The sequence below is a fragment of the Anas platyrhynchos genome, chromosome 9 (genome assembly GCF_047663525.1).
Source record: "Anas platyrhynchos isolate ZD024472 breed Pekin duck chromosome 9, IASCAAS_PekinDuck_T2T, whole genome shotgun sequence".
Classification (NCBI taxonomy): domain Eukaryota; kingdom Metazoa; phylum Chordata; class Aves; order Anseriformes; family Anatidae; genus Anas; species Anas platyrhynchos.
Window position 1 is genome coordinate 7,578,670 of NC_092595.1, and position 14,268 is coordinate 7,592,937.

At 40.7% G+C, this 14,268-nt stretch overlaps 1 protein-coding gene across 2 annotated transcripts in view; it reads left to right on the plus strand.

Annotated features, from left to right (window-relative positions):
* Positions 1–14,268, plus strand: part of USP13 (ubiquitin specific peptidase 13) — a 47,426-nt gene that overhangs the window by 2,543 nt on the left and 30,615 nt on the right. Inside the window, exons 2-3 of one of the 2 annotated variants that reach the window (XM_027464511.3) lie at positions 6,241–6,366; positions 10,522–10,582. In XM_027464511.3, coding sequence (XP_027320312.1) covers positions 6,241–6,366; positions 10,522–10,582 — 187 coding nt within the window. The remainder of the gene's footprint in view (positions 1–6,240; positions 6,367–10,521; positions 10,583–14,268) is intronic. The other variant, XM_027464512.3, reaches the window with a different exon arrangement.

Below are 14,268 nucleotides of genomic sequence, written 5' to 3' on the forward strand. Positions count from 1 at the left end.
AATATGCTTCTTGTTACACTTCTAACTTGAGCATGCCTCTGTCTGCAGTTAACTCAATGCAAAAGGTTTTCTTCTGTCACTTTTCTTCAATATCAGATCTATTTCAGCAGTTAATGCCATAAGATTGTATCAAGATTTATTTGTGTTTCCTTCTCTGAAGAAGTAAACTTCCTGAGTATTTGTAGGTATCTTTTAAAGCAGCACACACAGTTATCCAGCATCTCTATATTCAAGTTTCATCAGTATTCCATATTGATTACTATTACCATCCCTGAAAGGAAATGTGATTTTTAAACACCATCAGATCTACGAGCACTAGGATACAAACCATTATTATTACAGAGAAAGGTTCTCCAGCAATTACGAGAAGGACTAGGAGGGGAATTATGAGAAGGACCAGGAGGGGTGAGATGTTCAAAACCAGAGGTGTTTGTGGCACAGGCTGCCAAAGAAAATGAGGTGCTGGGAAACCTTATAGTTAGAGCTGCGCGAAGTTCAATATGGCTGCAAGACCAGGCTTTCGCAGACCTGTTTGTCAGTCTGTTGGTCCTCTCTTCTTGTCTGGATTTAAGTGAAGTAGTCTCACTGAATAGCATGTTCTAGTGGGTGCAGGCTCTTCACTGACTGTTCTCAAAATCTGTTAACTCACTGTTCTCTTGTCTTGAGTTTTAAATCTTATTTCCCTGGGTGAAGATCTGAGAACAATGGAGTTTTTGTGCTACAGAGGGAGTCATTAGTTTAGAGATTTCAGAAGTGTGAGCACAGGAGAGCTACAAGTGGATATTCAGTGTACTTTTGCCTTGTGGATTAACCCTAGCATGATGATCTTCTCAGGTACTATTGGTAGGAAGATCACCAGATGGGTGAGAAGTTCAGCCTGTTGCTTTCCTGAAGTCTAAATTCACATCTTTAGATTTGGCCTATTTCCAATAGAATGTACGAGGGTTCGTTTCCAGGAAAGTCAGCAGAAGCACAAGGGAAATATCTGTGCACTTGAGAGCACTAGTGACGCTTCTTAGCTTGCTAGTCTCAAAAGATGAGAAACTATACCTTTTTAATGTAATTGTTAATTACCTTTTTTTTTTTTTTGGCAGCTTCTAGAAAAAATGTTTCTTTCATGAAGGCTCCTGTTCGAGTTAGCCTTTGGTTCTTTATACAGGAATAGAGACAGGAAGGAAAGCTGTCTACAAAATACGAGTGAGGCCCAGTGTGAGTATCACTCCCTCCAGTGACTGGTCCAGAAGCTGCAATAGCCTTTCATACCCCTTTCAAACAATTGGAAAGATGAAATCCTGTACTTCCCAGTCTCCAGACCTGATGCACAGCCCCTTCTGGTGACTATTTTTCTGTATCCATGCTCCTGAGATGAAGGCTTCTTCTCTCTCACTTTCTCTGCAGTTCTCTCTCTTCCTCTTCTGGCAGATGAACTTGACTTTGTGGTGTTCAGTAGAACACAGGAGACAGAAAGGTTATGTTTGCTTAATCTTTTGTCCTCTTATTTATTGTTGCTTGAACAGAAGTATAGTATTCAGCTGAAAATTCCAGCTTTTAATGGGATCCCTGTCTCAATGACCTCTGATCGTTTTAGACCAGAGACATCAGAGGGGCAGATGACTGCTAGAAAAGGGATGTAAACAGGATTGGAAGGACGGCTTACATGTAGTCTGCGCGTGTCGTAGATGGATGTGCTCAGAGGCATTCTCCACAAAGGGCATTGGTTACAGCTGCAGCACAGGCCATGAGTCCAACACAGCAACAGGACCAGGCTGCCTGGTTCTGTAGATGCTGTATTGTGTATTTTTGAGCAGCTTAAAACTTGGCTTCTCTCCGCTGGAAAACCTTGCTGCTGACAGCAGCTTCCTTGGTGAATCTTGCTGACATTGGTGTGGTTTGGGAACTCTAATGGTAATGTTAGGACAATTCCCAAAGAATTTATCAGACAGTAGTTGAAACTGAAGTCTTTGAGAGTTTGCAGCATGCAACAGACATCTGTGACCATGCTGCGTGCAGCTGTCTAGAAATGGACCCCTCCTGCCTGGCTTATATACCTGGCTTACAACACACCGAGACAAACAGAATACTCCAGACAAATGATTATGGCCTAGTTGTAACTTATTATTTAGTGCAAATTATCGTTATTCGCTGCCTCCAAATTATTGAGGCAGCGAATTGGTTTGTACTTTCTTCAAGCTGGTCAGTGTTTTGCATATTGCTCTCAAAGTGGGATAAAATAATGACATAGATATTTTTCTCCCTCTTTTTCAAGGTGGAGAGGGGAGAGATTTCTTTCAAGCTTGAAGCTAAAAGTCCAGTTATTACAAGCCCTACTCTTTATTTCCTACTCCTGGATGATTGTTCTGGTCCTTTTTGTTTGTGCTGCTCTGTTCATTTTTTCTAATTGTTGGTTCCTTCTCCCTCCTCCTCTTTACCAGATGCCCAACTTTGCTCTCTTCTTATCGTTCACTTTCTGCTTGCCTTTTGTCATCACTGCTTGCTTCTCACCTGTGGGTGACAGTTCCCTAACAGGCAGACTGATGCCAGTGTTCATACCCCATATTCCTGTTGAAAGTCACTTTCTATATTCCTTGCCTTCAGCACACTCCTCCCCAGCCCCAAGGCAGTTGCCGTATTTATTGCAGTGGAAATTCAGAAGTGTTTTTTTTTTTTTTTTTTTTTGTTTTGCTGGAGCCCTCTCTCTGTGCCATTGTGTTCAGCGGGTTGGCTGCTTTGTTTTTTCTTGTTTTGATGTTGGTAGTACCGGTGCATGACAGAGACAGACTTTCTTTTTACTCTTCATTGTAACTTATTATGTTTAGATGAATATTAAGTACTGAAACTTCTGTTATTCTTTTTAAGCCTGTCCTGAAATGAAAGATGTGTCATTTAGTTGTGCTGTAGGGGGACTCAATGCAACATGTGTATGCAAGGAATGTTACTGTAACCGTTCCAGATATATTAGAGGTTGGATTGCCGTTATCCAACAGGAGTCTCGCAGCCACAGCCAGATTAATTATGGCAATTACTGATGAACAGACACTCTGAACAGAGCCTGAAAGAGTCCTACAGAGTTGTGTTTTTTGTAGGGAAACACTGATGGAGACAGGGAAGAACGCAGTCTGCCACGGTTGGGACTTCATTGGCAATAGGGTGAACAAACTTTTCATTCTTTGTGTTTGGGATATGGAGACCTGGAAGATGTAGAATTTCCATGTTACTCTTGTCATTTTACTCTTTTCTGACACCTTCATAGTGAGTGTTGCTGTTGTCCTAGTGGGTCTGAAGCGAGCGGCTGTGCAGTAGGTGTTGTGCCCAAGCCTGTAACTGCTTGCCGAGTCAGTAGAGCCACCACACCAACTGTGCTTTTATAAATTCCTTATTGTCTAAGCTGCCTCAGGAGCTAAAACTGTTCAACCATGGATTTCATAGAGTTCGGTAATGGGATGCAGGTCATTAGTTCAAATCCTGATCATGTTTAGTGGTGTTTGAAAGCTGTTGATATCTGGTGCCATGGGCACGTATGAAGTCCTACAGAGTGTCGTCAGTACCAGAGCCTTTCTCCAGCATGAACTTTCACACATGTCTAAGCTAAATGTCAGTTACAGGGATTTACGTGCCACAGCTATGTAAAACATCGTTCCTCCAGCACTGGTTGTGTTTTCAGTAGGGCTAAATTCACCAGCACAAAGCCTGGCTTATAGCAATCGCGTGTGCTTTGAGCGCCAAGCAGGGGCCTAATCCTTTACGCAGCACTCTGCAAAGGTCGCTTTCTTACCTGTGTCCCTCTTCTCCTGTGGCCTTTAAGGCTTTTGCACATCCTGTCATCTTTTTTTCCAAGTTTCACAAGGGAATAGCCTGCCAGTGTTCTCCAAGAGAAAGGGCTGTTTTGTCAGTAACCACAGCCAGCTTACGCAGGTTCTACATTTAGCTCAGCTGCTGAAAGTGTCACATTGTTGTCATAGGCAGCTTATCAGTCCTGTGGGTTTCCTGAAGAAAAGGAGAGAGTAGTCTCCAAGAAAACAAAATTGAAAACAATGTTCCAGAAACTGTGGATTTGACATTAGAATATATATTTTTTTTAGGCTGGCTACATATAGGATCCTCTTATAGAGGACACATCCTTGACTTTTTCACAGGAGGAGATAATACAAAAGCATTTGGAATACAGTCTATAAAACCAGACAGCCAAGATTTAATGGGCCTTGAAGTAGATGAATCTGTGAATGAATATGTGGAATTTAAAAATCAATGTATGGCTTTTTAAATATAATTGCATTTTATGACTATTTTGAAATCTAGACATTGAATTTTCTTTTTCTTCAACTTTTTTTTTCCACCTTGGCCAATTGTAGATATTTGCCTTGGCTATGAAGATTTCCAAATTCAATGAACTTTTTTTTTTTTTTTTTTTTAAATGAAATCTCAGGTAGTGTTTACGCAGTTCTGAAGCGAGATGGCTGACCAGCTTACTATTTCCAGGGCAGAGAGCCCATCATTGTGGTATCTAGATGCTGAATGAGTGACTTCATGGTATATGTTAGGTTTGAACGGCAGATGGCCTAAACCCCTGCCTCAGATCACAGATTTAAATCCTGCAGTGCTCAATTCAACTTCTTGCACAATTGAGGCAGGCAAAGCAAGGACAGGAGCATTTGTTATACGTTCATCTTTCAGGTAAATCTGAAAGGCCAAAACTTGTTTATTGGCTTTACATTAAGAGAAGCAGACAGGTATTTTCTAAAACTTTGGGCTAAAACTTCGTTCATGGATGAAGGCTGCAGTCTCAGAGGGCTGCTTTAGTACTGAGTATTTCCGTGAGACTTAATCTTTGAAAGGGGCTGGGGGAGCTGATAGGGTTTAGAGTGGCACGTTCAAGCCTGACTTTGGGGCAGCAGTGGGAGGGGAGAGGCTTGTTGGGCCCAGCTGCTCTGTGCCAGGTATTAAATGAGTAAGAACTACTTAGCACTACTAGCCCTTCAGCTTCCTTTTCTGGAAGAGAATAAGGTGAACGTACCCAGTGCTGGCTAGGAAAGGACAAGGGATCAGCTGTGCTCTGCCAGACTGGCCCTGTGGGGCTTGTAGCAGCCCGCAGGATTGGAGGCAGTTAGCTGTCAAAGCAGTTGTTGCTGTAAAGGTTTTCAGTCAATACATGTTTGTATGGATAAGCCTAATGTGACTTGCTTCCAGAGATGCTGGTTTTAATGAATTTATTTATTTTCCTCCAAGGTGCCTATGGATGAATTTAGTTCTGGTTTTCCTTGGGGAATTTACCGTGAGATGTTCTGTACCATCCACCAGCACAAACACGTTCACAATAGCAGGAAGGTCACAGTGCTTCTGAAAGGCTCAATCTTTGTTATGCACCACCTATTCAAAACAATGTCAGCTGGGGAGGGCTTGAAAAATTGATCCAACACCAGCGAGCCAGGTGACTGAAAGTCCTCCTGGTGCTTTGAGTGACATAGCAGAGAGCTGGCAGCAGTGATACAACGGAGCGAGGCCCTGATACCAACCAGAGTCAACACCCAGCTTTTGGGAGAGCCAAAGGTGTTGGGACTCCTGCCAGGCTCTGTAACTGAAGTGCTGGTGTTTGTAAGCACCACCTTACATGTCCTTACGTTTCCTTTGTAGTGCTTTCATCTCCAAGCATTCTAATTGCATGGCTATAGAGAATCCCTTACAGATGTTGACCAGTGTTCACAAAACACTTGCCGACTTTCTTGTTGGCCCTTTCTAAGAGCTATAAATTCACTTGAGATGTTTCCCTCAGACAAGATTGTGATCAACAGCAGAAGTTGTGTCTGAATCCCTGCGCTACCAGCTCTGCCCCACTTCTGGTTCAGAATGTTCTTGCAATCAAATGCCCCCACACCACCAAAAAACAAAACCAAAAATGTGTCATTATTTCTATGTTTTACTAATTTCTATGCCTACAAATCCCTGTGGATTGGACAATCAAGTGGATTTTTTTTTTTTGGACAGACTTGTAGGCCTCCAATTTGGACACTCACCAATCAGTAATTGTAATGTAAACTGTTTCAGTGGGTTTCTGTGTGTGATATGGTGTGGAAGGTTCTTAGAGGGCTGGAAATGTAAATGCTATTACGTGGTATGAAAGCCACATTTTCAGTGCTTGCCTGATAACAGGAAGGGTTTGCAATTCTCTGCTTTTTCTGCTTGCTGAGTCCTTGCTGTCCTGTTCAGTTCCTTCTGTGCTGTAACTGTTTGTGTCATTCCTTTTAGGATTCAGAAGGAGGTCTCTATGTGTGCATGAACACGTTTCTGGGATTTGGAAGGGAACACATTGAAAGGCATTACCGGAAAACAGGACAGTGTGTATATTTGCACCTGAAGCGACATGTGAGAGAGGTGAGACTTGTGCTTCCCAACTAACTAGCCTGGCAGTCCTTGGGTCTCTTGCTTGTTTAGGTAATACATTTTAGGCATAGGCCAAACCTTGAATGACAGAAGTAAAGCTGTTCATATTTGGGGTTCAATATCAAATTCAGGTGCTTGGATCCCAAACTATCCTACTGTTTCCATTCTAAGGTGAATGACGAGCCCCAGAGGGTCAGATCTTAAAGGCAGCTTGTTGCCCAGAGATGCATTAGGTTGCCTGGCTTTTGCTGATCTTTCACTACACGCTTCTACATATTGCATATGTATTGTGTGGGTATTACATACATATTGTGGGTAACTAAATGCATTTTAGAAACGTGCATTTGAAATGTCAAATGGCCAGTTTAAGCTCAGATTTGTCTGGAAGCTTTCGAGTTGTTTTTTTTTTTTTATAAAGTTTTTAGCTTAGGGTGACACAACGTCTTTTCATCCAAAGATCTCTGTACAGTTAAATCATGAGCCTTAATCCTGAGCTGGCCTGTGATCTAAAGCTTAGCTTAAATTAATGCTGGTTCCTAGCTCTTGTACGCTGTTCAGTCCTACACCCACACACATATGGATGTGCACTTACAAACTTCCTGTTTGCTCTTCTTCCATATCGCTGTGTATCAACAGTAATTTATAACCACTGTTCTATAACATCTGGTTTTGTGTGGTTTGTCTTTGAAGGGCCATTGATGACTTCTGACATGAGCTATATGGAAGGCACTGGCTTTGCTTATAGCTTCTTGTCTCTTCCGGCCAGTGAGAGGGCCTAAAATAGCTGCTTTGAGTGGGACAGAATATTTCAGTTTTCTCATTCTACAGTAATGTTTCCCCTGGGTGATGAAGGCCCCGAGTTACGTAAAATGCTCTGACTGCTTATTTTATTTCCTGTAGAAAACTGTTCATGTTTTATCAGAATTATAGAGGCGGATTGCATGTCTCCCATGCGGAGATTGTTAATGATGTTTGCTGTATTTCAGAACTGTTCTCCCTTGTGAGGCTGATCACTACATTTTCTCCTCATACCGTTAACTGTGAATTTATGGACCACCTAGTCTAGTTTTAGCAACAGTTCTGGGTGAATTTTGTGCTCTTGAAACATGCTGTCTATGACTAGAGAAAAGTGAGCAGAAGATCTATCAGCATTGCTTGTATGTAACTTTTTTCCAGCACTTGATCTGGGAATTTTCAATATTAAGGTACGCTAGGGTTAAAATGAGGCCTCAGATTCCTTCCTTGGATAAGGATTTGGCTGAAGAACTTGAAGAAATAGCTAGCCTGACTGTTATTCGGTGTTGCATACACCTTCAGTAGTTCAGAGGTTCCTGTTTTTCTCCTTGTGACTGATGGAGTAGCAGAGGGGCCTGGCATCTGTGTTTGAAGGTGGTGACACTCTGGATCATGTGGTAAGAAACAGTGTTTGACCATACCATACAGGTGAAGACTTTGTAGCCTAACACAAGGCTCATAAATAGGATTCCTCCTACATCAGCTGTGTATTTTGTTTACCACGGCTGTTTGATTCTTATGTGCTATGCACGTTTTCCTTTGAGCAATGTGAAACATTAGGCCTTCACCGGAACAGTTTTATGAAGTGTCTGGCACATGCTCTGTTGTGGTTTTGGTTTTTAAGCCAAGCTTTTGATAGCGTGTGATACAGTAAAGCCAAAGACACTGGTTATACTATCTTAAGGTTCTTTTAGGGAGATTGCTATTCTTGCCTGTGGTTCCCTTGGCATTGTCCTTGCAGAATGTACTGCATTGCTGCAGCAATCCTTGTTTGCTTCCAAAAGTGTTTGGAATAAGTATCAGTCATGTATCTCCTCATAATTCAGTTAGAGGACAAGGGCCAGATCTTTAGTCTATTGGCTTAAGCAGAGGTCGAATATCTGCCAGTGGCAGAGCAGCAACAGAGGCATCTGATGAATCATCAGAAAAATTTTGATTAAAACACCAAAATTGATTTCTTTTTTTTATTTCCTTTTCTTTATTTTCTCCGGAATTCAACTGTTCAGAATTGTGAAACTAGCTGCTCTTCTGTAGCGTGTAACTGTTGCACCGGTCTGCCTGGGTAATATTCAGCACAGGGCAGAGCTTTAGCTTGGTGCTTCAGCAATACCTCAGCCCTGCTGAAAACACTGGGCAGAGAAGCATGAAATTTCTTACAGTGATGGGTTCCTGGATATTATTCAGGGACAGTCCTGTTATAAAATAAAATAAAAAATATAATAAAAATATAGCAGTGGTGCAGTCAAAGGAAATGTGGAATAGGCCAGTTGATGCCTGGTATGAGAAACACTGCAAATGGAATTTAATGCCACTGCTGGTGCATTGCCTCGGCTCCCATTTGCTGGGATCACATCTGTTAGAAGACAAAGTTGTTTTGTGAACGGGGAACTTTTTCAGTAGTTTCTAACAGGTGGAGAAGTGAAGTCAAATACTGCCAGCTTCTGAGTTTTGCAGTATTGAGCATCTGCAGTTCTAGTTCAGATGTAATCAACAGCTTGGGAAAATCAAGCAGAAGCGCTAAATGTTAGACTGGCAGTAATAGAAATGCTGCATGTGAATTCTTCCTCTTTGAAATCTCTAGTCTTAATGATTTTCACAACGTCCCACTTGGAGGCATCTGAATTCAAATGGAGCTTTCCACTATTGGAATCATTTTTTAGTTCTGAAGCTGTGATCCTGGGAATACGTGTAATAGATTCTTAATATATTTATAGTCAAGTTACTCTGCATCTCGCTGCTGCTTTTGTAAAATAGATTCTTGGCTACTTCCTTTCTACTTGTTAAATGCCAGTCGTATGAAGAAAAAAACTGCTCTGCTTGTTGTTTTACTTCATTGAGGATTTTCTTTTTTTTTAAATTATCTTTTTTGGTTTTTGTTTTTTTTTTTGAATGCTGGAGTTGCATCGCTGACTCCCTTTCCCTAAGGTTTGTGTATATGAATAATACGTTTTGTTCTGAAGTGCAGCCAATGACTGTTAGTTGGTAGTAAGAATGGAAAAATTATCTATGATGTACAGGATTGAGCTGATGACTCAAGCCTTTGCTTTGGTCAACGCTTTATTTACATGGTGAAGGGAACCACCCAAAATATGCGACCCTTTCACCTACCAAGGCATGGGAGGCAAACATGAGCTTTCCCTAGGCTGACAGGTTCTTGGCTGCTTTTTGTCCACCTGTTGCATCCCAGTATTATTTAAAATAAATAAATAAACAAAAAAGTAACCTAACAACCTCACCAATTACACTAATGTCATACACTACATAATACAGCATGTTGGCATTATAGTTGCGGAGGCTTATTTGATTTCATTTGATTTCATTTAATGGTGCCTGCTAAAAAACGGCTTAAGAAGCGCATGCATTAATTTGTTTCCTTAGCCACTAGCATTTTCCCCAGTAGTCTGAAGACTTTTGAACTGGGAAAGTAGTGCTTGAACGTGGATGTCATGAGGAAATTACTATTCTTTGCTGTGGAGTTTAATTAAAAAAATAAAATAAAAATAAAAATCCCTTCTAAATAATTGCTTGAGCATTGTCAGACTTCCTCCATGCTATCTAATACTAAGAAAACATGGTGGTGACTTGGATTGACTTAGCTGTAAGCAGTCTTAGTTCCTGATGGAAAGGACATTTTTTTTTTTTTAATAGAAGAAAATTAGCTGAGCTAATAATTCAAATCGAAGTGGTCATACTGGAATTAGTTATGAAAGACTGAGTCTTCTATGCAGATAATACCTTTTCTTTTTCACGCTAATTCAGCTTTAGTCACTGAGAAATACTAGAGGGAATCTAGCGTTGAGAGGTCTGGGTGATGCTAGATGTCCCTGTCTTGTCGATAGGACAGCAGTCACCCATGAGGATGGTGAGACACGCTCTGCTTAATTGCTAACAGAGCAAAGGAAGGATTCAGATGGTGCTTTCCCACTCCGTAAGGGTGGTAAGCAGTGCTGAGCTGGCCCATTATCATAAGTGAATGAAAAAAAAATTGCATTCTTGCTGAACAAGGGCTATGGTTTGATAGAAGGACTGTGAACAAATACACACGTGTCAGAAATTATGATGGTATGTGGTTGTTGCTGATTTACTGTCGCATTACTTGATGCATTTTTAATTGTTTCTTTCTCTTTCCAGAAGGTACCGGGGGCATCTGGTGGAGCTTTACCAAAAAGGAGGAATGCTAAGCTATTCTTAGGTATTGTGAGCAGCTGTTTTTGCACAATCCTTTCCTGACCCTATCTGCATGTGTAGTTGGGTTCTGTCCACCATTGTGACTGGTTTTGAGGCTCCTAATGGGTTTTCTTTTTCTGTTTTGGCTCTAGTTTTTAAAGGTGGTTCAGAAAAGTAATGCTTAGCAATTCTGGTGCATATTTGGCGATAGGTGTATGTATACATAAATGAAATATTTAAAGTAGCCCCTTTACTGACAAACAGCATAGGTTTTGATAGGAATTTTGACCAATTCTGTCCCTTTTCTCTCTTTGTGATATACACACAACGCCCTCTTCTTAAAATGTTTATCAATACTTAATACTTAGATACAACAAGGCTTCAGTGTGGCATTTTTCTACTCAACAACTTTTCACGGGAAGGGTTGTTTACATTTAAAAGAAAAGGTAAATGTTTTTAAGTGATTGTTGTGGTCAATCCTGTAGTAAATGCTGCAGTACGTACATCATGAGCGTCTTTTAACAGTTCTTATTCCATTGTGCCCACAATTGCATTCCCTTGTTTCATGGAAAGCTGTTTTCTTACCACACCCCTTTTGACAGAAACATGTAATCTTTTATATCCTTTGATTCAGATTACCCAGAAAACCTGAAGGCTCCATACATATGGATGAGGGAAATTTGATGCAATGCTTATATTCTCTCTCCTCCCACTACTTGTGGTACTTTTCTGTTTCATCTATTATTTATTCTCTCTGTATTAATAGGAAATAGTGATTTTTTTCTCCTGGTAATGAAGAGGTTAAGTGTTTTCATTATAATTTCTAGCTCTTATGGCTAAGTGGAAACAGTAGCATGGTTCCCCATTTGAATTGCTTTGATCTGTGGAATGTGTCCCTAAGAGGTCTTTGCAGATTATGATCGATTAAATTGTTGTTGTTAAGGTCTGGACTAAGTTTTGCAAGGAGGGCTTAGAGAGCAAAAAAGTCTAATATGTCATAAACAAATGAAATTTCTTTTGTAGGAAGAGACTGTTAGGCTGCAGATGCCATTCACAGTCATTTTACATCAAAAATAATGCTTACCACTGGATGATTATAAAATGATTGGTTCAGAACCAGAGCTGGCTGCAATGCAGCAATGGTTGTACAGCACCAGAAATGTACACATAAACAAGAGGTGCAAAAACGTGGTCTAACTTTATTCTTGCTGATGTACTGCATAACTCTTTGAGGCTCCTGTCACTGTGGAATGCCGGCACACAGTGTACATGGCATAATGATGTGCCATGTTGGAGGAGTCCTTAAATTCCATCCATGTGCACGAGCATTTTGTTCCCACTGAATAGATCTGGTGCAGCAGTTCCAACTGCCTTAGTCCTGGTGAACTTCTGAAGGCAAAGTGGGTTCACTGGGGGGATTTAGCCCACTGAACTATCACTTTTTTTTTTTTTTTCCTAGTGCTTCTGGAATCTAATGCAGTTGTGAAAATGTATCTCATGTTGTGTGTTCTGCTGCAGTCCTCTTTGTAGCCCCTGCTGCCTAAGAGTTGTCATATCAGCTCTCTGCTCTGATCCTTGAGATAGTACTTCCATGCATCCAAATGCTTTGTATCCACTTCTTTGGCTTAGCAGGTTTTTTATTTTATTTTTTATTTTTTGCCATATTTAAAAATCCAGAAAATATTCCTGTCCTTGTTCATAGGACATTTCATCTCAAAGGAAGTGTAAGCACAGAGAGGTCAGCTAGTCTGATCATTTTGCATGTGACAGTAGCAGAGATAGTTAGCAAAATTTGGCATCTTTTCTTTTTAAACCATCATTTTCCTCACTGGTTTGGAGCTCCCAGTCTTCTTGCTTTAAAAGAATGTTTTGGTTTTCTCTTTCTTATTGTGACCTAGGACACCTGTGATAGTGGTCTGTACCAAAGAGGCTCTAATCAGCCCATATATATACATGTATGTACCCTGCCATTTTGGGTTTTTCCTTTGAGGCAAGGATAGAGAATGCTCAGTGGTAACTCTAACATCACTGTGCTTCTAGGTGTATCTAAGTAATTCCCCAAAGGCCCAGAGAATTAAGCTTTGTGTACAAAGCCAATCCAGTTTTGGCATTTGTTGCATTGCTTCTAATAAGCCTCTTTGATGTAAGTCTATTAAGGATATTAAACCCTTTTCAATCTCCTTAGTATTAGGAAAACATATTTTGGATGCTCATTGATTACTTTCTAGCACTGCTGCTGTCCAGCAAATGCAACAGAAACGGACTGCTTGGGTCAATCCACTGGAAGCTTTATCTTCCCTTGAACATTGAAAGATCCATAGCAAACTGTCTGTGTGTGCATTTTTTTTTGTTTGTTTTGTTTTGTTTGTTTGTTTTTTTTATGGTGGAGGCTGGAGGGTGTAAGTTGTGAGAGTTCTGTGTTGTGGTCAGGAAGCATAACAATGTGGTGCATAAAAATGTGTGAACTGCCTTCAATCCAGCTTGTTTAGGTATTGCTAGGCAGTGTGGGTGTGGTAACTTAAGCTCAGGTGCTGCCAGCTGTCGGGATTTGGGGTGATACGTGAAGCAGACTGTCTACATCATGGTGCATGGACGAGTGTTCTTATTGCAATACTATCCAGGCTAGGAAGTTTGAAGATGCTTTGACCTCCTGCTTAAATTGGCCATGATATGGTCAATGTGACACCAGTTTTGAGGAAAAGAGAAACAAAAATGGCATGATGGGACCAGGAAAAATATAATTGCTAAGCTTGATTTTCACATTAGTCAATCTGGAACAACAACAAAAAAAAAGGATCAGAATTACAGGAAAATTATATAAACATAATAAGAAAAAAAGCACTATTTTTTTTTCCTAAGTGAAATAATACTTATGGGTCTGCCAGAAAAGTTGAGGAGTCAGACACTACATGCATAGGAGCAGTTCGATTAACAGAATGTACTGTGATCTTCCCTGCAAGATCTTGGTCAAAAGGCTGAATGGAATGAGAGGGAAGATCCTTGTATTGAAGGGACTGGAGACTCCGTTCTCACAGGAGAAAGTTATCAGCAGAGTCCTTAATAATTTTCTAATTATGAAGAATGAATGTGATTGTAATTGATCTGGAAATGAACTGAAAAATGAGGAAATAGTGTGCTGCTTGATTTAAAATTTGGCAGTAGGTTAAATCTAAAAGTGATTTTTAATGTGTTACTGAGTAACTAAACAATAGAAGTAGATGTTGAAAAATGCAAAGACAAGAAGTGCTGTAACCGCATGTGTGCAGCAAGCCTAAATTAGCTCCTGCTCTTCAGAAAGGTAGGGCTGGGAGGTGGCATGGGTGGTTCAGTGAAAATGTTGGCACAGTTATCAAGTGGAAAATTAGGAGTGATAGTTTATATTTTGTTCTCTATTACATCTTGGTTTTTGAACAGAGAAACCAGATCTGCATGCAGTACCTTCCACTCTCTCCTCCTTCCCCAAGCCAACCCCTGTCCAAAAACCAACCAACCAAAAACGCAAACAGTTACACCTTTTAGTTTCTAGATACCTACTCTGAGGATGGTATCTCTGCATTTCTGCCTTGTTGTGGTGCATTCTTTGTGGGTGTCTGTTGGCCTATGCCAGAGACCAAACTATCGTCTAAAGAGAGCTGCCAGAGTGGCTGTCATAAAATTTGTCCATAGACAGCTGTCCTCTTCTAGATCAGTTACCATAACAGTATCTGCCAG